At 46.4% G+C, this 24,934-nt stretch overlaps 1 protein-coding gene across 2 annotated transcripts in view; it reads right to left on the bottom strand.

The window, feature by feature from the left end:
- LOC108554408 (serine/arginine repetitive matrix protein 2) overlaps positions 1–21,627 on the bottom strand; it is an 87,201-nt gene extending 65,574 nt beyond the window's left edge. The window contains exon 1 of one of the 2 annotated variants that reach the window (XM_017909685.1): positions 21,452–21,627. In XM_017909685.1, coding sequence (XP_017765174.1) covers positions 21,452–21,597 — 146 coding nt within the window. In that variant the 5' untranslated portion in view covers positions 21,598–21,627. The remainder of the gene's footprint in view (positions 1–21,451) is intronic. The other variant, XM_017909675.1, reaches the window with a different exon arrangement.
- Positions 21,628–24,934: the final 3,307 nt, after the last annotated feature.

Below are 24,934 nucleotides of genomic sequence, written 5' to 3'. Positions count from 1 at the left end.
AAAAATTCAAAATACAGCATATTACCGAAGAAAGGGAGACTAATGAAATGTCAATTGTGTTTCAATACCAATACCAAAGCCATCGTACTATCGCGGATGTTCGCTCCAACTGTGGTCCGAAATCCGCAGAGACTTCGAGACTTGGGAACATGGCAGGGTCTAGCGACGATTGTTCACAGAGCGAGAGATCTAGCCCGAGACCATGGACAAGGAATAGCTGTTTTCGGCGAAGAATAGCTGAGAATGGCGCGGGACGCGTGCTGCACGGTTCGGTTAAATCGACGAGCAGACTGAGAGGCACAGGAAGAGGAAAGAACGAAACGAGCGGCGAGAATGGACGCGAGCCGGACGCAAAGCATACCGAAAATAGCTGCTCGTTTTCATTTAAACACCGGTTTCCCGCTAGTCGCGTTTCCAGGGAGAATCCCTGTGAAACACGCTGGCTAGTGCACGCGAGACGACAGGTAATCGAAACCGCGTCGCGGTTTCCGTCACACGCCGTTATTGACGTTCCCCGAATGTTCAGCACGATGGAAGGCGAAACGCGTCTAACTGACGCCAATCGCTATCGGCTCCATTAATTGCTCCGATTTACCGCCCTCCGCTTTACTAATTTACCCTCGCGAATACCCTGCTCGCAGAGAGAAGAGATTGGAGCTATTGTTCGCGTCGGGACTCGTTTCCGTGAAATTTCGGAACCGGGAAATGGGAAAACGAAGATTCCCAGAAATTACGGTGAAAAGAGAGTGAAAAACATCAATTGGTCATCTTCTTGCAGATGCGAATGCGTCTGCAACGATTTAATTTCGTAAAGGGGACCTGTACCGGAGAATCTAGCGATTCCCTGAAGTGCGCCATCTTTGGTACACCCTCGTTTATTTCGGAGAGACGCAACAAAAATGGCGCTCCTCGAGTCCGCGTTCGCTGGCCTGGTCCGAGAGGCAACGAGCTCAGCCTCGTCTGGGCTGATGTATTTTAATTGCGCCAGTTAACCGGGTAAAACGATACCACTGGTCGTATTCTTGCTAGCGCAGCGTTAAGGCAAAGGGCGAGGAAAGGTTGCCGAGTGCGTCTCGTTAAAGACGATACCAATTAGACCTGGTGACTCTCTCGGCTTGCTCGAGGCCCAGGATTTCGCGACAGAAAGTCGAACTTTCTGCGTTCCTGATAAATCGAGGAGCCACGAAGCGACCATACTCTTCGCGACCATACTCTTCGCGACCATACTCCTCGCGACCATACTCTTCGCGACTGTGTCTGCCCTCTAACTACAAACAACCGAGACGTCACACGTTGCGTCGTGTTGCCTCTACCAGGCGATAACGATCTCCGTTGATCGCGAAAAAATCGCGCGAACGCGATCTGATAAAGAGAGGCCTGATAATCGAAGAGTCATGGCGACCCGTGGGAAGAACTCGCGTGGTTAACTCGCTGATGGACGAAAAAAGAGGTAGCACGCATGTGGCGTGCAGCCGGTCGGGTGTTCCTCTGGACAGAGACAAGAGACCCGGTCGAAAAGGAAAGGAGGAACGAGAGTAAGAGGATCGACGCGGATGAGAGACTTAGGCGTGGTGGAAAATGATCGCGGGAACCAAGCTCGATCTGCCTTTGAATTTCAGATTTCGCCAGGACGCTAGAAGCGCGCCTGGTCTGGCGAGTTTGGATCAAGCTCCACTTGCCTGGAAATGGATTATGCATCGAGGTCGGTGCCATAAATCGGGGTAACTGGTTCGCGAGCCGCATTCGCTTTACGAATTCCCCAATGTTACCAATTAGGAATTAACCTAGTTGATTCTCCTCGGCGATCAGATCGCGAGGAACACGAGAAGTTACCTTGCACCTTGCTCTTTCCACGCCTCCGACCGATCCTGGCTATCTCGAAAGTCGGGTGAATTATAAGTCATCCTTCGATCAGACGTTCAGACGGCTAGATCGTCGCGAGAGATCGAAGGAGTTAGGCTATGATCGTTACGTCAAAGATACGAATCGATACAGGATTCTGAGAACGAGCGAAATCACTGTTAGACCTTGCTGACTATAACCAACGTTGAGACACAGCGAGAGTCAGGCATTGCCTCACTACAGTCACCGTAGGTATGCAGCTAGACCTGGACAGTGAGCGATTATAGTCACCGTTAGCATTCGTTGCGTGACTACAGTCACCGTAAGAATGCAGCTAGAGTCACCCTTGGATGACTATAACCATGGTTAGCAGTGCCAGACGTTGAGCGATTATGGTCGCTGTCAGAACCACGAGCACACCCCCGATGACTATAGTCTCCGTTAGCGTCGAAAAGGCCTAATGCATAGCAAACGACGACGCAAACATCCGCAAGAGCTGTCCAAGCCTACCAAGCTCTAGATGGAAACCGTGTGCGTGCTATTCGAGACATAATTCGTACCCTAATAGAATTACGCTCAGCCAGTCGGACGAAAGAAGCCGAGAACGATTTTAATTACATTCCATATAGGCATGCACAGTCCATTGTACGAGCCAGCGCGCGTGCTTTCCGCCATCTCATTCATCTTCGAAGTTGTCCATTCATCCCCGAGCGAATCCGGATCGATGAGGGAAAAGGAGGTGGCGGAAGTTCCGGTGGGCGTGCGGAAGAGTCCGAGGAAACAGGAGGCCATGGAACGTTCCAGTTTCGTTTGCAAAGCCAGCGAAATAGGCGGCCCGTTAGCTTACCAGCTGAGATCGTTATTGGAAACTGTTTTCGTGCAAGGAAACTCGTTATCTGCCGTCTGGCCGGGGCTGCGCCGTACGCACGAGGCCGAACGAAAGGGATGCAGAGGAGGTAAACGGAAGGAAGGGTGTACGCGCGCGCGGTTACCAGCGACGCTCGAAATCGAGTCGAACCGCGTGCACGGGGGCGTCAGGGGCGTCGCGTGCGTGTGCGTCCGGACTAATCAATAAGTTTCTCCACTGTTGGCTAAACAATGTCTAGCACGAGGCTTGCCGTGTCTCCGAGTCGCTTCTCCCGACGTTTCGCGGGGGTTGCCATCCCTCTGCGACTCACGAGAAAATTCTAGCTGAGATATTGCAACCGAAATCGACCATCGATCGTTATCGGGTAACCTTGCAATTGGTCCGGACGATCGATTTTATCAAAGGTCAATGGGAAAGAACGATTCCTCGACTTCCAAATGTATCTCGACGTAGAGCCACGAATTTCCACCGGGTCTCTGTCGAAACTCGACTTTCAATCTCGCCGGTGGGAAAGTTAGCGAAGCCGAAGCGAATTTGTATGGCTGGGGGTTGCGCGAAGGACGGCCGGAGACGGGAGTATCGGTCAAGGTTATGCAATCGATGCTGGAAATACGCGAGGTCGAAATAACGGGGCTTGGCATCGGGCCCTGGCGCGGCAAGCTACGCCCCTGCGAGAAGGGTGGCTACGAAACAAATAACCCTTTTCGCGAACGTCCACGAGGAACTTTCGATGGAAAACCACCCTGTCTCGCTATCTTCCAACCCTCCAGCCTCGCGCGCGTCCTCTTTAACCCTTCCACCACGATCCACCCCGAAAAAGTAACCGTGACCGTGAACAGGACGAGGCAAGGGCGCAGAGGGTGGCGGGGAATTCGTTTCCACGGGAAACCCTGTTCGTCAAGGACGACCCACGCCGCGTGGACGCGGCAGCAGCCGCGAGTGAATCCGGGAGCGGAGGCTCGGCCAAGGTCGAGCGATCGACACTGAAAATCCCTCTGACCCTGCAATTATTTGGCATTGCACTTTGGCGAGCCGAGCTCGCGACCCTGGCGCGTCTAGCCATAGTCGTAGCCTCCCGTTCCTGGCGTGGCTGGCTTCCTGTGATTGGCTGAACAACCGGGGACCTACGCGAGAGGGTGGCGCGCTCGCAGTTGATTGCGGAAATTTTCGAAATGCGAGAGAAAATATGCTCGCCAAGGACATCGATTCCTTAGCATCGATTCCAAAACGCCGAAGAGAGTTCGCGAAAAGGAAACGCTAAGGGATGAAACGCCGAACACGAGGCAGGGAACGTCGGGAAGGTCGGAAGAGTGGACGAAGTTAGGGGTAACGGATTCGCCTGCTGTGAGAGGATCAGGAGGTGAGAAAAGGAAACGCGAAATGGGAGAAAAAATATTTGCCAGGTGTATGGGAAATGCAGGAGAGGCAGAGTATCGTTGGTCGGTGTCGGATCGCGAGCTTCGCTCGAGAGGAAGAGCAGCTCGAGGTGAAGCACGCACGAGAGCAAATGAAGGGTGAGCTCTGAGATAAAGGAAGCGAAGTATTCGCGGAACGAGTTCGTTCAGACTCGAATAAATACACGGGCCAAGCTATCGCTATGCGGTGATTTTGTGCTACTAGCTGCTGCGCGTCCAAAATGGAGGGACCACTGGTTTGGAAAATCGCGAAGTTGGCCGATCATCGCGAAACAACGTGCCGTGGAAAATTCGTTTCCTCGGCTATGGGAGATGATGAAAATTACGATCGAAGAGTGGGAAGCTAAGGTCGTTTCTACCTTCTAATGGTCTTTTCGATAATAGGTCGTTCTCTGGGTTATGGGAGAGAATGAAAATTACGTTTGAATAGAAGGAAAGAAGCGAACGAGGCTGATGGAAGAAAAACGATTGATCCGTTCGTAATTATGTCTTCTGATAATCGCTCGGATAATAGGTCGTTTTCTGGATTACGGCCGAAGGAGATGGAAATTATGGGAGGGGAGAAAGAAACGCTGATCGAAGAGGAAATGATTGGTCGTTCGTAATTCTATCTTCTAACGTGGGAGTTAAATTCAATTAGCAAGTTAGAGAGGCGATTCGCTGATTTACCGCGAATCTCAAACGCACACCTAGGTATCTAATGAATATTTACAACAGGGGGGAAGATTTTAGCTGCTTCAAAGACGGACGCGCCCCATCCCCGAGTCCTCACGCTTGTTTGCGCTCCGATTTTTCGAGCTGCCGGCACCATCGGGGAAAATTGCGCCACAGACGATCATGTTTTTTCACGAAAAAACTGTTAAAGAGTAAAACTCTTTGACGAGCAACGGACCTTCTTGCTGCCTTGATAACGTCCACGAAATATTAGTCGCCATTGGTGGAAAAATTGGAAAAAAACAAACGGTAACTGCTATTCGTATGCAGAAGGGAATAAGAAGCTAATGCATTTATTTCATCCAATATCGAAGCGACTCTCCCGGAATTGTATACCTTATTCTCGGTTAATAAATAGAACGAGATTAAAGTACCTTTCGCTGGCATCGATCTTGATTTCTCGTTAGAGGAAAAGAAAGAATTCTTGCGTATATTCTCCCTGCTCGAGCTTCCAAGTTAATCTACCTTCTCCGTTCTCAAGATGGAGACTAACCGTGGAATAATTTCAACGTAAATTAATTCTTTCCCCGATGAGCCTAAAATTTATACGTTTTCGTTCAGCTAGTGACTGTCATCTTTGACAGAGGAATGAAAAAAAAATTTTGGAAATCACCAAATGGAGTTCCCCGAGCTTCGAAGTTAATCTACCTCCTCCGTTCTCAAGATGGAAGACTGACCGTGGAATAATTTCAACACGGATTATTTCTTTCCCCGATGATCCTAATATTTATAGGTTTTCGTCATTTCCTCCTACGTTTTCCACTTTCTTTCAGCTAGAGGCTGTCATCTTTGACAGAGGGATGAAACAAAATTTTAGAAAACCTCCGAATGGAGTTCCACGAGCTTCGAAGTTAATCTACCTCCTCCGTTCTCAAGATGGAAGTCTGACCGTGGAATAATCTCAACGCGGATTACTTCTTTCCCCGATGATCCTAATATTTATAGGTTTTCGTCATTTCCTCCCACGTTTTCCATTTTCCTTCAGCTAGAGGCTGTCATCTTTGACAGAGGGATGAAACAAAATTTTAGAAAACCTCCGAATGGAGTTCCACGAGCTTCGAAGTTAATCTACCTCCTCCGTTCTCAAGATGGAAGACTGACCGTGGAATAATTTCAACGTGGATTACTTCTTTCCCGGATGATCCTAATATTTATAAGTTTTCGTCATTTCCTTCCACGTTTTCCACTTTCCTTCAGCTAGAAGCTGTCATCTTTGACAGAGGGATGAAACAAAATTTTGGAAACTCCCGAATGGAGTTCCTCGAACATCCTAGAGGACGAAAGAGTTGCAAAAGGAGTAGAATCGGAATATTTAAAGAATGTGACCGATTGGCACGGTTTAAAAATGACGATTTGATCACCGGTTAAAGCAATAGGACTTGCAGCAATGGAATAACTGCCAGAAAATTAACGTGTCTGGTCTACTTCCGTATTACGGCTCTATGACTTTCAAAGCCGGGCAAGAACGTTTCCTAGGTGCGAGCGTTATTCCAAACCGGACGTGACAAGTTCCACAAATGGAAAGAACGACGCTGCCAACTTCCTCCGACGAGAAGCGACGAATTTCCAGGGCCGCGAATTAGAGAAAATGGCAAGAAAAAGGCAGCAGGAGCGAGGGAAACCATCGGGGAGAATGGGAGAACGACACGGTGAAAAGGAAAGGCGAAGAAAAAGAAAGTCGGAGGGAAAAAGTGGGGTAACAAGTTCTGCCTGGAAGCTCTTCTCTCGCGACAGACGGATGAGACAAAGGCGAAAGGAGCCGAAGGGTGTCTCTAACGCGTACGTTAATCGTTACAACGACGAGAGACGGATTTTATCTGGTACAACGACGTCCACCTACACGGGGAACAGATTTGTCTCGAACAGATTCGAGGAACTCGTTAGAACGAGCGTCTGAAATACCACGATCAGCTCAGGCGTTCTTGACAGCGGATAGCTAGCGTCCTACCCTAAAGGACTCTAATTTCGTCATCAATGCACAGGGATTCTCTCTACCTGACACTATCAATACCGTTCGTTGGATTCTTCGAGTTATCAGGTAAATTAGTCTCCGTACCTAGTCTCTGTGCATCTATTTCCTCGTTGCTGTACAACCACACACGCGAGTTCCCTAGATTACGACAGGTGCTTATCTGTTCACATGGATTCTTCGAGTCTCCACGTGAGGTTATATTTGGTATATTAAACGACAGTCTCAGTATCTATTTCCTCGTTGCTACATAACAAAGCAATTACAAGAGTTTATCTGTTCGCAGCAAACCAGTGTCATAGACTGTGCCTACAACGGAACTCGAGGTAGCTGATCGGACTTAAACAGCGATAAATGAGCCAAACCCGAGATGCCTTTGCCTTTACCAAATCATGAAAAGTCCTAGAGTTGATCTAACTCCAGGAAAATCCTACCTCGCGTGTCAGGGTACCGTGCCAAGTGTTTCTAGCGAATCGGCCCAGCGGTTTTTCCACTTCCTGGGATCACTAGAGTTTCTTTCCGTCGTTCCGCGAATATCTGATCGACTATTGGACCGTTTCACGAGAGACGCGTTCGCGAGAGTAGTGGAAAAATTGAAGGAGAAAATCGGTAGTGACGACGTCTCAGAAGAAGGTGGTGCGTGACAAGCGAGGAGAGCCGGGAAAAGGAGGTAAAAGGGGATCGAGCCGGTTTGGGGCAACGGTTCTTCTCTGGCTCGTTCGTCGTGGCTCTTCGGGGCGAACGGATCGATCGAGGTCCACCTCGATGAAATCTCCTGCCAACTCGGCCACGCTTGGAATACAAAGTTCCGACCGTTTCGGGTCTCGCGTGATTCCCTGGCTCGGTGGAGCGGCGAGAAATGTAGGCTAACGTGTCCCACCCACGCTTTTTTCCCTCTCGCCGAAAGCGCACAGGCTCCGTGGAAAAGCTGAATGAAGAGGAGCAGCAGGGGCGAGGAAAAGCGAGCGGTCGCTCGGAGTCGCTGATTCGCGCAGGCGCGACCGTCACGGAATTTCAAACGATCGAACGGACCACCCACGCGAAACGGCTCTCCTCTTCTTCCTCGCCTTCTTCTGCCTCTCACGCCCGGCCCGTGCCAGGGACACGTGATTTCCTGGAGACAGTGTCACCGATAGTTACGCTGTTGATTTTAACATAGTTACGATTAATGCATCCACATTAACCTCAACATAACCTAAACGGCGCCTCCTCAACTAGCTCGTATTCTTCTGTATCTGACACCAGTCCCGTGTTAGGGTCATGTGACTTCCTGGAGACAGTGTTAGCGATAATTACGCTGTTGATTTTAACATCGTTACGATTAATGCATCGACATTAACCCGAACCTAACCTAAATGGCTACTCCTCTCGCTCGTATTCTTCTGCATCTGACACTAGGTCCATTTTAGGGACAGGACACGTGATTTCCTGGAGACATTGTTAACGATAGTTACGATGTTGGTCATTATGATGGTTACGATTAATACCTCAGTCTTAACCCAAACATAACCTATATCTAAAGTTAATCCACGCGAAACAGATCCTTTTCTCCCCATATTCTTCTGCATCTGACACTACACCCATGTTAAAGACACGTGATTTCCAGGAGATAATGTCACCAATAGTTACCCTGTTGATCGTTAGAATTATTATGATTAATACCTCAGTCTTAATCCAAACTAACCCAAACCTAACCTATATCTAAAATTCATCCAGGCGAAATAGATCCATTTTTCCACCTATTCTTCTGCATCTGACACTAGGCCCATGTTAAAGACACGTGATTTCCTGGAGATAGTGTTACCAATAGTTACCTTGTTGATCGTTACAATTATTACGATTAATGCATCGGAATTAAGCCAAAAATAACCTAAACAGCTCCTCATCTAGCTCATATTCTTCTGCATCTGACACTTGGTCCATGTTAAAGACTCGTGAATTCCTGGAGACAGTGTTACCAATAGTTACCCTGTTGATCGTTAGAATTATTACGATTAATACCTCAGCCTTAATCCAAACTAACCCAAACCTAACCTAAATCTAAAGTTAATCCACGCGAAATAGATCCTTTTCTCCACCTATTCTTCTGCATCTGACACTAGGTCCGTGTCAGGGATACGTGATTTCCTGAAGACAATGTCACCAATAGTTACCCTGTTGATCGTTACAATTATTACGATTAACGCATCGGTATTAACCCAAACCTAACCTAAACAACTCCTCATCTAGCTCATATTCTTTTGCATCTGACACTAGACCCGTGTTAGAGATACGTGATTTCCTGAAAACTGCGTTAACTATAATTACGGTTAATACCTCAGCCTTAACCCAAACCTAACCTAAACGGCTCCTCCTCTAGCTCGCATTCTTCCACATCTGACACGTGATTTCCTGGAGACAGTGTCAGCAATAATTACCCTGTTGATCGTTACAATTATTACGATTAATACCTCAGCTTTAATCGAAACTAACCCAAACCTAACCTAAATCTAAAGCTAACCCACGCGAAACAGCTCCTCGTCTGCCTCGCCTTCTTCTGGCTCTGACGCTCGGCCCGAGAGGCACGTGATTTCCTGAAGACAGTGTCACCGATAGTTACGCTGTTGATTGTTACGATCGTTATGATTAATGCCTCGGCCACGATCGCGTCGTGCCACATTAGATAATTCGAGGATGAACGGAACCACCGTCACGGCTCGAGTAATGTTTCGAGTAGGTAACCGTTTCACGACGGGCCACGAGAAATTCGTGATTAACAGAGACCTAGTAGAAAAGTACCTCAACTAGCGACAGCTAAATACGTACACCTCGATGGAAATTTCTCGTCAAACGCTATGACACCAAATTATCTACGATTATTAGGGGTGTGCTGAAAATTTTGGGAAATTCTGCTTCGAATACCAATTACTCGACGTGCATGATACGATCTTTCAAAAAAGAACGGTAACACGTCATTTCTACAAATTTTCAGGTCTCCTACCTCCAAAAATTATTATAACCTTTTACATATACAAGCATAATATCTGTGATACAAGTATAAAACGGGGTATTGAATAAATTTGAATCAAAAAATAATCTAAAAATATGTTCATATTTTTGGGAGAAAATAATGCAGGAATAAGTATTACTGAATTTGGCCAAAAATTTTGTCCCGAGGGTAGTAGATAAGGGTAGTTAAAACGATATAGGGGATATACAGTATTTTCCTATCTGAATAAAAATCAATATCAACTTTGTGAAGAGGGACTGCATATTTTCAGCGACTGCAAAAATGAAAATCCTGGAACAAGTCATTTTAGTATCTAATATTCCAAGTACAGTGATTTGAAATACGATTCACAGTGTTGGTGTGTGATTATTGGAACAAAAAGATAAAAAGGAGAAATTAACGGAGGATTACTATCGATGCATCATTTGCGAATTGAAAGAGGAAAAATCCTATCTTGCGTTTAAGTATGCAAGCAAAATTTAATTTTCTATCATCTCGTGTTGTTCCTGCTTTATTTCTTTCATCAAAAAATTCTGCGCAGTTAAACATTTCTGTCGTTGCGAAATCCTATTCCTCAAAGCGTTAACACGCAAACCACCGACCCACAAAGTGCACCTATACAGGGTGTCCTATTTTATCCTACAAGCGACGTTAAGCAACTGGAAAATCCCGATTTTTTCCTGAACTTTCTGGGTCTATGGATATCAAGAGGTGTTGCGAATTACTTCTTTCATCGACTGTAATTTCGTACTTCAGAGTGAAAATACCTCTCACGCGTATTTAGACTTCCTATTCATCCATACGTCTTTGAAATTACGATAGGTACGATACGATATTCGAAATGGAAAATTTAGCAATTTTTAATTTAAGTTAAAACCTGTAAATCCATATAGGATTTGAGAAAGCAAAATCGATCTTGGAATTATCTTAAAGACACTCGAGTAATCAGAAATAAATTGCATAATTATTCTCGCATTCCCAAAATTTTTCTTCGAAAATTTAATTTAAATTGCAACCTGTAAATCGACATAGGATTTAATTAGAGAAAGCAAAATCGATCTTGGAATTATCTTAAAGACACTCGAGTAATCAGAAATAAATTGCATAATTATTTTCGCATTTTCAAAATTTTTCTTCGAAATATCTTCTTCGAAAATTTAATTTAAATTGCAATCTGTAAATCGTCATAGGATTTAATTAGAGAAAACAAAATCGATCTTGGAATTATCTTAAAGACACTCGAGTAATCAGAAATAAATAGCATAATTATTCTCGTATTCTCGAAATTTTTCTTCGAAATATCTTCTTCGAAAATTTAATTTAAATTGCAACCTGTAAATCGACATAGGATTTAATTAGAGAAAGCAAAATCGATCTTGGAATTATCTTAGAGACACTCGAGTAATCAGAAATAAATAGCATAATTATTCTCGCATTCTCAAAATTTTTCTTCGAAAATTTAATTTAAATTGCAACCTGTAAATCGACATAGGATTTAATTAGAGAAAGCAAAATCGATCTTGGAATTATCTTAGAGACACTCGAGTAATCAGAAATAAATAGCATAATTATTCTCGCATTCTCAAAATTTTTCTTCGAAAATTTAATTTAAATTGCAACCTGTAAATCGACATAGGATTTAATTAGAGAAAGCAAAATCGATCTTGGAATTATCTTAGAGACACTCGAGTAATCAGAAATAAATAGCATAATTATTCTCGCATTCTCAAAATTTTTCTTCGAAAATTTAATTTAAATTGCAACCTGTAAATCGACATAGGATTTAATTAGAGAAAGCAAAATCGATCTTGGAATTATCTTAGAGACACTCGAGTAATCAGAAATAAATAGCATAATTATTCTCGCATTCTCAAAATTTTTCTTCGAAAATTTAATTTAAATTGCAACCTGTAAATCGACATAGGATTTAATTAGAGAAAGCAAAATCGATCTTGGAATTATCTTAGAGACACTCGAGTAATCAGAAATAAATAGCATAATTATTCTCGCATTCTCAAAATTTTTCTTCGAAAATTTAATTTAAATTGCAACCTGTAAATCGACATAGGATTTAATTAGAGAAAGCAAAATCGATCTTGGAATTATCTTAGAGACACTCGAGTAATCAGAAATAAATAGCATAATTATTCTCGCATTCTCAAAATTTTTCTTCGAAAATTTAATTTAAATTGCAACCTGTAAATCGACATAGGATTTAATTAGAGAAAGCAAAATCGATCTTGGAATTATCTTAGAGACACTCGAGTAATCAGAAATAAATAGCATAATTATTCTCGTATTCTCGAAATTTTTCTTCGAAATATCTTCTTCGAAAATTTAATTTAAATTGCAACCTGTAAATCGACATAGTATTTAATTTGAGAAAGCAAAATCGATTTTGGAATTATCTTAAAGACACTCGAGTAATCAGAAATAAATAGCATAATTATTTTCGCATTCTCAACATTTTTCTTCCAAATATCTTCTTCGAAAAGTAAAAAATCGGAAATATTTTAACGCGTTCGCTAATTCCAGCGTATGGAAATCTCCCAAACGAAGATCTATCAGAACGTTTCATAACACGCGTCTATTTCGAAAGTTGATTACACGCACGAAAATAGCGAAAAAAGTCCGTACGTATCCCCGTGGCGTTCGCTCTTGTTTACAGAGCTACAACGAATTTTTATCTGATTATTTTCACAGAAGATACTCGAAATAACCAGCACGGGTCTCGAAGTAAGCCCGTAAACGTCTTACAATGAATCTGGTTACCCTTTCGTTCGTTCCCCGTGTCTCCCGAACACGAAAATCTCGTTCTAGCTTACACGGCAACATTTTCAACACGTGTCGCGTTCACGATGGACTTTAGTACTAGAAGCAGCGACCTGTAACCCGTATTTAAATATAATATACACAGGTGAAAACGACGAAAGTAAATACCTATATATAGCTACGCTCCTCTTTCGAGAAGAGTCAATATTAATTCTGCCAAAAACAGTTGCTCGCTTTGGGTGACAGCGAAACGAGAATTCCGAGTCTTTGGGTAAAAACGAAATCTAATAATTAGAAACGGGACGAGTCGTTTCACGATTCCCAAACGTTCATATAACAACAAACATTCGTAAATTAAAATAGGAAGGATAAATTGAAACAGGTTATAATCGCAGCAATTTAGGTTATGATTCGTCTTTTGCTTTTAGGTTATGAAACGCAAAGATCATTTGTGTCTCTCCTCGTCGTTTCCAAGAGTACAATAAACTCTGGAAATCGAGTTGCACGCGTTATTAATCATTTTTCGTTCATCCCCCTCCGAGTAATTCTGCCTGGTCCGATTTCGGGCGATCCTCCGGTGAAACCCGTGCCCCGGAAAAGCCTAGGAGCACGGGTTGAAATAGGAGAAAAATTGGCGGTGGAAAAAACTGGCAACACCTTTTCGCGCAAACGGTTTAATCTCGATTTCACCGTTTCGAATTTCAGCGATGCAGATTCCGTGGCACTGAAATAGACTCGCGTGCCATTCCAGCGAGCACGCTAAGCGTGTAGACGCGCGAAATTTCACCGAGCTGCTTGTCATTCGGCTCCTTTTTTCCTCCCATATTTTCTCCCCCTACCCGATTCTTCTGCATTTCATCCTGGTCGCGGGGTAGCCGCATTATAATCGATTCTACGCAGTGGCCCATCGTGCGAACGCGCGCTCCTTACTTCCTTCCCTCGGTTACGTAATTCCGTAAAAAGCAGATTTCGGCGAGGAACGTCAGCGACGAGAGATAACGCGTATCGGAGAGCAGCGCGAGTCGCGGAATAACGCCTGGCCGGCTGATTTCCGCTCGGCGCCGCGTTGTCAGGCGCACGCGACCCGCGAGCGGAATTTACGTAGCTCGAGAAGCTTCCGGGCAGGCGGTCGCGTAATTTTTGCCCGGCTTTGAAACTGGTTTGACCGGTGGACCGTCGAGCCGAGTTTTCGTGGCTGTTCGTCGACGGAGATGGAACGCCTAACCAGCCTCTGTCGAAAGAGCGGAGGAGAGGCGAGTGAGAAATGCTCGTGCTCGATTCGCTCGGTGGACAAAGCACCGTGAGAAAAGTTTGTTTATCTGCGGCTGACCGGAAGCGAAGTTAACCAGAAGATCCGTAATAAGGAAGCGGAGGGAGCTCGAAATCTCAACCCCCTCGCACTGGTGCGAGCGTAAATATAAACGATGAACGTTAACAGGTAACCATAAGTAAGAGAAGGATTAAAGCGAACACGCTGGAAGACACTGGCGCAGCGTGACCCCTCGAACGGATAAAAATCAGGGTTAGCTTCTCGGGACACGCAGGATCCCTCGATATCCGCGACCCTACGGCTCGTGCTCTACCCCTTCTCGGCAAATATGTGCACGGTTATACGATCCAATGGTGCGACGAGTATCGACATAATCGTTCCCGTGGATACACGCAGAAATATTCTATGCCTCGGCCGGAGCGTTGTAATCGGGTGTTTCCTCATCACGACACATTGAAGCGGTGTCAGGTCCTCCACGGTGGTCACTCGTTTCCATGCCCGGGGCACACCGGACGACAGGACATTGTCCATTATCGTCGTGCCCTCGTGTCTCTCCTCCTTCTCTCTCGCCCACCACTCTCTTCCTTTTCTCTCCCTTTACTTTCCGACCCTCCGATTCGTGATGAACCACTCGCGTTCGCGCGTACCCCGATTTCTTCCCTGCCAGCTTTTCTCTCTCCATTTTCGCGCCTCGTGAATCAGCGCGAGAATCGCTCCGCGTATATTACTTTCTAACGCTATCGGTGGCGAGAGAATCGCGTTTCTCTTTCCACGTTTCCCACTGTCGCTTTTCTTTCGCCGCGGCTTTCGATACAGCCGACGGCCCTCCACGCCCGCCATTCAAACGCCGACCGTGAAAATGTCCGCAACAGTTCCCTCTGCCGATTTCTAATTTCGCGATACTTCTGATTCCCGATAGTCGTCTCCATAGTTCCCTCCACGAGTCCATTCTTCCGAGTTTCTCACAGCCGCGAGGACCTTCGCTGCGTAGCCCACGCGATTTCTCCCACGCGTGCAACCTAATTTCCATCGCTGTTCTCGGCCCACCCGATTTGCCTCCGATCTTCGTGCACGCTCTATTTCCAGCCCTTTATTCGGCCACCAGCCGCCGATTCCAAGGAAGGTCATGGTTCAAGGTAGACCAGTCGCCGGGAAACCAGCCGACTCTGACGTTAAATCGAAACGCTTATCTCGATCTGATTGCGCGCGCGCGCGCGCGCCGCTCCAACGATAAACCCACTTGTGCTCTTCGTTCGTTTGTCCCAATGCTTCAACGTCCACCGGGATTACCCTGTCTCTCACGCTCGCCAACCACTCCTCCGTTTCTCCTCCACGGGTTTACCTCCACCGAGACACTCTCCACACCATGGTAGGGTACAGTGCAATTCTTTCTGTTTTTTTTAATAATTCCGAAGTTTAGGTTCGAGAACGGCTTCCGTGTCTGCGGTTAGGCGGGGTACAAACCGGTGTCAGCTCCTCTCCAACTAATTTCAAACTTGGCTCAAAATGAAACTCGTAGAATCCGCCATTTTGCCGATAAATTTTAAGACGCGATGAACTTTTTCTCCCACCAGTTGGCTACCTTCGAGAGAAATACTTTCAATCTCGGGTTTATTCCGAACTTGGGATTAAAACGGAATTAAAACGGAAATTAGAAGTTTCCGTGGATATTCGAGCTCGGCGCGCATCGCGGAGTCGATGATCGATAATAAAAGAGAGATTCCTGAATTAACGATCGTTAGCCATCGATAATTTTCGTTTATCGCTGAAACACGTCTCGCTTGGCGAAGGATACATCGGATCTCGAGAGGGCTACGAGGCAGGAACGACGAGAGAAATCTCGTAGAAACTTAAATCGTTCTCACTGACATAGATCCAAAGGAGTCGTGTTTCTCTTGCAACCACTTCCACGCGGATACACCGTGTTTTCACGAGCGCGAACGAGCACGGAAAAACACGAATTTCATAGCCTAATTAGAAAAGTACCATCTTCCGCGGAGAGATCGAACAATCGGCGAGAAATGGATACGGGATCACGATCGACCGACGTCCATCTCGGAATCTCCTTCTAGAGAATCGTGTCTCCAGATAATTCCACGTCACAAGGGGATTTCCCGAAGAAATTGGCAGAGGAAAAGACACGTCTGTACACGCGACGTCTCATCGATATTCACATCCTCTGCTCGACCGTATCAATTATCTCGCGTTCGTCATTGGCAAGGTGATCGATCGAGCGGGGTCCATTGGAAACTGCTGCGCGTTTCCGTAATAAGGTTGCTTCCGTTTTCCACGAAGGTCGCGTCGCGCGAGAACGTTCCCAGATCTCTCCTTCCTCTCTCTTCCACTCTCCGAGCATGTGTCCGATGGGAGAAATTCAGCGGAAGGTCGAGCGAATCGATTAAGGCCGCCTCGAGCTTCCACCGAATACGCTTCTGTGGGACCAGCGACGAGGAAGTGGTTAATTACGGGCCCGGCCAACGATTGCCACGATTAAACTTATCAGCCGAAAAAAGAAAGCTGGCGGCGTGGCTCGTTTAATCCAACGATCGTCGGCGTCGCGACGCCGGTCTCGACGGCAAAGGGCAAAGTTCGCGCGTATCGCGACCAACGTTCGAGCTTCCTCTCCAACTGCTGCTCCACCGAGTTTCTCGCGCACACGTCGATGGAAAAACCGGTGCTTAGTCGAGGAATACCGATAACGAAATAATAAAATGATCGAGCTGCGAGGGAGAGGGCCGTTCTGGCACTGGTCCAGCCAGCTTCCGGTATTCTCAAAGGCGTCACGAGCAGCGGACAAAGGAGAAGACGGTCTGAAAACTCGCAACGGCGAACAATATACCCTCTACGTGACTCATTTTCCACGCTGATTTCCCGCGAAATGACCGTTCCCATCGATTCCGACCCGTGCCAACGGATAAACCCGAAACGGGACGAGAGTATTGCCGAGCGAAACTTTTCCTCTCCTCGTATATAGACTGTGCTAATTTTTCCTTCATACAGTCTGTCACGATTCGTTCGGGAATCACCTATCAGGGGAGCAGATCGAATACAAAGTGAATCTCCGGGGCCTCGAGAGAGTAAAACGCTCGTCTCTCGTTTACTTTTCCCATTTCGAGTTTCCAGCAACTCGCCAGCATCCCGAGCAGCCACCAAAGCGGTAAACGCGTCGTCGAGGGTAATAAGGAATTCCTCTCCTCCGACCTCCCTCTGTTCCTACCGAGACGTTTCCCCGACGAATTTACCACTCGACCCACGTACACTGCGTTGCGAAGTGTATCGGGAGATGTAGATCGTGCGACGATTAATTTCGCGAAGATTGAACATGGGAGACGTAGGAAGAGGAGATAAAGAGATTCCATCAGTCAAACTCAAATTCATCGACTCTAACTCAAATATCCGCAGTGTTGACACTGGGACTATTAACGAAACGTGGTTCGCGAATCCTTCATCAGAGATTACGTCGCGAGGGGATGAATTTTGCGAAGATCGAGAAGACGGGATAATTGGTGAAAGGGGAATAAGAAGATTAACCCTTTTGCCACGGTGGGCGTCGTCGCGGTGTCCCTCCTGAGGAACGAAGCATCGTGTCAAAGATGGAAACATTACGCGCATGCTGTCTTTAGCATTCGGGACCAAATCTTTCGAAAAAGAAAGAAAAAGAAAAAGAAAAACCGATCATCGCAATAACGCTTGCAATTCTTTGCGAAGAGAACTAAGCGGAATAGTAATAGCACTTGTCTTAACTCTTTAGCCTACAACCACGTGTGAGGCTCGTGGTCAGATTTTCGAGACAAATCTGATTATCACGAGCCTGGCCCGTGGTACATCGATCGGGTCGAAACTGACTATCACGGGCCTGGCACGTGGTACATCGATCGGGTCGAAACTGACTATCACGGGCCTAGCACGCGGTACATCGATCGGGCCAAATGTAAACACCGCTTGTCACGCCAATGATTTGTCGATGTGGAATGGCTCGAAGGCTCAATCACGCTGTTGAATCTTAAATCGTAGGGCAAGGGGTTAATTTTTGGCACAATTTTTGTGCCCGGTGACTACAGACACTCGTAATAGCGAAAAGATTAATAAAGTAACACTGGAACTATCAGAGAAACGTGGTTCACGAATCTTTCGCAATGGAGTCTTCATCGCGAGAGGGTTAATTTTGCGCGGAATAAACGCGCGAAATATAGGGGTGAATGGGGAAACGGAGAGATTGATTCTTCCCCGGGTCAAACATCGGCTCTAAATAGGGGAAAGTGTGGACACGCTGCGACTACCAGCGAAATATGGTTTACGAATCGCCGGTGTGGAATTTACATCGCGTGCAACTTGTACACGTGGAGGAACGTTATATTTCGCTGGTCGAGGGCAGCACGATGTCGTGCACAAGGCGGTCTCAATGTAAATACGGACGAGTCGGGACCAGTGAAATATCGCGGCTGGGTATCGACCGACAATGGACGGAAGGTAGAACACAATCGCATCGTGTCCGCGAGGGTATCGATAAACGGCCTCGACAGGGCCTGCAGAAAACCTAACTCCGCGTTTAAAGCGTCCCCTTCGATCCCCAGTGGTTACGTTATTGCTCCGACGATACGCTCTTGAGCTCGCCATCGTCTCGACGTTAACGTACGAGTGGAATTTTCTTCGCTCGCGAGGAAAGGATTATTCTTTTAAGAAACGAATTGGGCTCGTTGCTTCGACTAGTGGGCTGGAAACTAGGTACCACAGTGAAATAAGGAATATGTAGGCACGCTTGTGGCAAGCTTAAACGCTTCTAAGTGGAGTCAAAATGGCAGGAGACTGGGTGCCATTTTCTCTTTTCTTTCTCCAAGCTGTTAATACTCGAGTCATCGTTTAGAGAACCTATAATTATCAGAGGAGAATTGTTTCGTACCATGAAACGGCGAATTGGTAAAATCAAATTTGATGTCTATGTTTTCAAAAGAAGTAAAGCTTCGAAGACCTCTAATTGCTAGAGGTAAATTGCTAGAGGTAGATTATACGATACCATTTCTCCTCATCGTTAATACTTGGGTTGACCGAGTCACTGTGCAGAGAACCTATAATAATCAGATGTGAATTATTTGGTACCATGAAACAGTGATACAGGGGCGAATTGGTAAAGTCAAATTGACCAAATGTAGGCACTAGGTGTCTATGCTTTCGAAAGAAGAAAAGCTTCGAAGACCTCTAATTGCTAGAGATAAATTGCTACAGGTAGATTGCTGGATACCACAGTGATGACGTACCAGTGATGATTGAATAGAAATAAAACGAACTAAATGCAGATTTACGCATTATCCACGCCGTTAATACTCTGGTTGACCGAGTCACCGTGCAGAGAACCTATGATAATCAGAGGTGAATTGTTTGGTACCATGAAACAGTGATACAGGGGTGAATTGGTAAAGTCAAATTGACCAAATGTAGGCACTAGGTGTCTATGCTTTCGAAAGAAGAAAAGCTTCAAAGACCTCTAATTGCTAGAAGTAAATTGCAGGATACCACAACGATGATGTACCAGTGATGGTTAAATAGAAATAAAACGAACTAAATGCAGATGTACGCACACGTCGCGTGAAAGCCACCTGGAGCTACGTAGTGTCAAAGAACATAGCGCTTAATCGACTTTGCGGAACGAGGCGTTTCCTCAGCGACTGCCTGCCATCCGCGAAGTATCAAACTGGCAACCATTCTGCTCGTTTCCTCCTTTGTTTTTCCCCTGCGTGGTTAATAATCCAGCTAATCGGACTAACGTTCAGCGCAAAGAGGTCTATTGTTAGGCGCACGTGGAGAAAACAGTCGTGGAGTAACGCTACTATCAGCCAACTGTTGCTCTGCAACACCTGACCAGCTGCCAACGCGTAGCTACAGGTACAGCACGCTTTTCCGCGAAAATTTATCGACGCTTCTGCACGCTTCCTCGAAATCGATCGCAACCGGCACGAAACGTCGTATCCTCGGCCACTGGGCAAGATTTATGCCTGGTTCGATGCTCATCTCGAGATGGGAACCCCGATGAGACGACGTGGGAGACTTCTAGGTAACGACTAGTCAAAATAGCGAGCTTCTCGCGAAATTCTCCGCTCCTCGAGCAAAAGTGGAACGCGTGGGTTCCTAGAGAAGTCGAAGCACGTTTCGGGGAATGGGACAAAACGACGACGCGTCGTGGATAAGCTCGAACAGCCTTCCCCATTGTGGAATACCTCGATCGAGGCTGAAAATTCGATCCTCGCGAGTCCTCGCAGAAAAGCTACGCGAATTTCCAGGACGAATGTAGAGTGCCGCGTGGGCGTAATGTAAGGTCGACACGCGCGTCTAGGCTCTGTCAACCGACCGCATAAATGCCGTGCCATTTCCTCCCGTACCGGGAAATGGTAAACAGCGAACCACGTCGTGAAAATCGGCCGGCCGATAAGGCCACCGTACACCTTCCATTATTAACGCAAGAATTATGCATTCCAACGCTCGTCCATCATGTCCGAGTCCGTAAAACGGCGAAATGCCAAGGTGTACCGAGCCGGTGTACAGTCTGAGCCTGTGGCGCTAGGTCAACCTCTTCGTATTCCGCGTGCATTTGCTCCCCGAGGTACGAACGGCGGTAGTTAGATATACAAAAGAATGGAAACTTGGGGAAACCTCGTTACCGAGTTTCGCATCATCCACACGCTCCTCTCCCGCGGGTGCTATTAATCCGCGTCTACGCGAACATGTTTCATTCACGGCCGATACGGCGAGAGTAAAATGCAAGTTTAAACGAGTTCCCGACACGCTTCCGGGCATGTCCTTTCAACGGCGACTAAATAATTTAACGCGAGGTTCTTCGTGGCAGAGACGTAAACGTCCGATTCCGCGCGTGTCGCGGGACGCGCGTTCGACCGGCTTATTTCGCGATAACAGTTTGTCCGCTCGTTAAATTTCAGCCGCAGACCGGGATAGCGGAGCGTTAGCACGCGAATGAAACGGGAAGGAGGAAAAAGGATGTGGGGCAAAAAGCGAGCGCTCGCTTTTTTCCTGCCCCCTTTTCCGGAAAATGAATTACGCCTGGTCGCGGCCGAGCACGAAAGCGAAGTTTCTAAAAAATTAAGCGGCAATCGGCGAACACTTTGGTGGAACTTTCGTTCTCGCGCAGGACAAGGGTCTCTCATAGCCAGGAGAGTAATTGCGACCAGGGACAGGTTGTGAAAAAGTCCATTTTAACGAGCCGTGCACAGCTGCATAGACACGCGATCGTTATTACATAGCAAATTGAAAAATGCACAGTGCACGCCGCTAAATATACTCGTCGTTCTTATTCCTGGTCACGGTGCTACACGCGTCGCGGGTCTACGAGCAGCGTAAATAAATCAACGTGTCGCGATTATCGTCGCGAAACTTTTCCCAGCAACGCGACGGCAACGGTCGATACCGGCTTACCGGGGAGGACTCTATCTCGTCGGGATGGACTCTCTGGGCCCCCTAACAGTGACAGCAACGCTCGACGCGCACGGCGAATGGACCCTGCTGAGTGGATAGAGCGAATCTCGATACTCCTGAAGCGACTGTAACGCTCGATACGCTTATACCAAAAGGACTCCGCTGTGTCCTGTACTCGGGTAACGCTTACCTAGTCGAGTGATCGACGAAGGATCCACCGTCGAGAAGTCTGAGCTTCGCGAACAGCACTGCGTTCACGAAGGACACCGCGGTGAGCTCCTCCAGGTCCACCTCCACCGAGAATTTGTACTTCTTCTTCTTCATCATGAAGGCCATCTCACTAAGACCGAGACACTTCACTTTGACCACGAATCCCTTACCCGTGGCTAAACTCCACCTGGAGAACGTTCGCGATTCTCCAGCTTCCTTACTCTGCGATCCTCGAGGATTTTCTCGAGCGGAGAACGTACACGGTACACGGCACGCGCGAGCAAAGCGGAAATTGTGCACTAAATGCGACCATTTAACGTGGCCCTTCTTTCTTCTCGCTGACTGCGGCTAGGCGACTCTCGGCGTACCGTTTTCCACTAATTACGTTACTATCTACGAAAATATCTTTTTCTTCTCGCGTTTTCTACTTCGCTACGCGGAGGGAAAAAAAGGAAAGAAAAAGAAGGCAGTTCCACGATTCTCCCGTTCCTTTGCGGTCGTCGTCGTCCGGTCGTGCAAACGATCGTCCAACGACCGTTTCCCTCGCGTATTCGTTTTACAGGCTGGTCGATCTCGAACGACGAAGCTGAACACTTGAAGCCGGCTGGGCGGATCTCGTTCGAAGCTTCACCGACATCGCTGCTCTCGTAGCAACAGGGACGTGGCCTTCCGCGATCCTCTCTAGGTGCCGACACTCAGAAACGGCAATTACTCGTGCACGCCATCCTCGTCGCCGAGACTGCAAATTAAAGCGAATTTATCGTCTCTCGATAACAACGACTGTCCAACAATCATGGCCGCGGTGTTTCGCCTACGCCGTTAACCCCGAAAATCCCTAGGGGGTTATGCCTTTCACCGAACGGCTGCTTCCTCGAACTCGCGCCACTTTCTACGTATTTTTCCTTAATAAATTCCAGTTTCCGCGAAGTTAACCTAAAAAATCTCTAAGTCTATCGCTAAACGGGTGGTTCCTAGAACTCGCATCGCTCTCTACGTATTTTTCCTTAGAAATTTCCAGTTTCAGCGAAGTTAATCCTAAGCCGTTCACCAAAGGCGTGGTTTCTCCAACTCGCGCCACTTTCTACGTATTTTTACATAAAAAATACCAATTTTCGCGAAATTAACGTCGGAAATCCCTAAGCCTTTCACCGAAGAGGTGGTTCCTCGAACTCGCGCCACTTTCTACGTATTTTTCCTTAATAAATTCCAGTTTCCGCGAAGTTAACCTCAAAAATCCCCAAGTCCATCGCTAAACGGGTGGTTCCTAGAACTCGCACCGCTCTCTACGTATTTTTCCTTAGAAATTTCCAGTTTCCGCGAAGTTAATCCGGAAAATCCCTAAGCCGTTCAGCAAAGGGGTGGTTTCTGCAACTCGTGCCACTTTCTACGTATTTTTCCATAGAAAATACCAATTTTCGCGAAATTAACGTCGGAAATCCCTAAGCCTTTCACCGAAGAGGTGGTTCCTCGAACTCGCGCCACTTTCCACGTATTTTTCCTTAATAAATTCCAGTTTCCGCGAAGTTAACCTCAAAAATCCCTAAGTCCATCGCTAAACGGGTGGTTCCTAGAACTCGCATCGCTCTCTACGTATTTTTCCTTAGAAATTTCCAGTTTCCGTGAAGTTAATCCTAAGCCGTTTACCAAAGGGATGGTTTCTCCAACTCTTAGAACTCGCATCGCTCTCTACGTATTTTTCCTTAGAAATTTCCAGTTTCCGCGAAGTTAATCCTAAGCCGTTTACCAAAGGGATGGTTTCTCCAACTTGTGCCACGTTCTACGTATTTTTCCATAGAAAATACCAATTTTCGCGAAATTAACGTCGGAAATCCCTAAGCCTTTCAGCAAAGAGGTGGTTCCTCGAACTCGCGCCACTTTCTTCGTATTTTTCCTTCAAAAATTCCAATTTCCGCCAAGTTGCACCACAATTGCGCGTGTTAACCATCAAGAAACGCGTACCCTTTACCCTACGGAACGGTATTTACACGCGTACCGAAATCCCGCCACCAGTTCTAGGGTTGAAGGGATCTTCCGCTAATCCGGGTTGGCGAGGACCGCTTTGGGATTTTTTTTCGCGGCTGCCATAAGACTTTCACCCTCAGGGGTTTCGTGCTCTTGTTCAATCGTGTTTGCAGAATACTCGGGGTTTTTTTCTCCATCCAAGAGTAAAAATCGTAGGAATTATGTAACACATGCACACTAGGCACGAATACCGATCTTCCTCTGCTTCTTCGCTGCACGTGTTCGTAATTGGACGACTATAATTTCATCAAACGGGTTCACAGACACGTCCACGGACGTGCAAAGTTTAAAGAGGAAGAAGCATTGATTTTTCGCCGCGGATTCGTGGAAGATCCCCTTAACCGAGTTACAACATGCGTGTTCGAGGCGATATCGGCCAAGAGTAATCCGTGAGTCACGTATCTGGGAGCTTTCATGGGAAAGGCATCGGAAAAGGAACGATTAGAGACGCTACTAAATCTCCGATCTACTTCTGGAAACGTTTCAAACAGTTAGCTCGTATCTGATCTCGAAGTTATAGTTACTTGGAACGATACAGCGGGCTTGTAAATTATCGTGTTAAGCGATTGATGCCGAAACGACACCATCCGAGTCGCGAATGCTGCGAGCCTGGGGTTTCTGCCTCTGGCTGTTTAACGCCGGGCAATAAAACGGGGGAAAAATCGTTAATTAACTTTGAATTTCAACTTAGTTCATTAACTGCCACTTGCTGGCAATTTACTGCCAATAAATCCTATTTAACACCACAGCCACCGACCCGTAATGCGTGTTTAACCCTTTTACTGCCGGCCAGCAAGGCACTCGGTGCTTCTACGAAAACTGCTACCAGTCGACATGTTGCTCCCGTTTCTTCGCGATCGGACGATTAATTAAACGTCTTCTCGGATTTGAACATAGCGGGGATGGAAACGCGAGTAATTTCTGATAGAGATTCGCCAGTGGGGGACTGCGTGAAAATTTATGAGCCCACTGGCTTTTATCGTCTGTGTCTAACGAGAGAATGCGTAACAACGTGCGTGAGATTATCATTGAGATTATACTATTATAATCGCATCCAATTCTGTTATTATGGTTGCTTATATTACTAAATATATTCCATTTAATTATCAATCATCTCTAATCCGCATCCTCCAAGTTCGAGGAGAGTAAACGGTAAAATTTCGCAACTGGAAATATAGCTAATTCAAAGATTCTTTTTGCCGCAAAATCGACGATAAATGATATTTTTTAGAATAATAAATAAGAGATCGTGTAGATGTTAACGCGTAGAATTATTTTGTTTCGATATTTCACGCGCTGTTGCGTTATCTTAAATTTAATACGTTGATAAATATCAATCTTCCGAATTTTATTAAATCTCCAGTGAAAATGGTTAATACCTATTTATCCAAACTGTACGGTATACTATACGGTCTGCGCGATTTTAGTCGGTAAATAAAAA

This window comes from Eufriesea mexicana, unplaced genomic scaffold (genome assembly GCF_001483705.2).
Source record: "Eufriesea mexicana isolate 0111107269 unplaced genomic scaffold, ASM148370v2 scaffold58, whole genome shotgun sequence".
Lineage (NCBI taxonomy): Eukaryota > Metazoa > Arthropoda > Insecta > Hymenoptera > Apidae > Eufriesea > Eufriesea mexicana.
The sequence above is the reverse complement of the archived record's forward strand: the minus strand, read 5'-3'. Positions and strand labels throughout refer to the sequence as shown.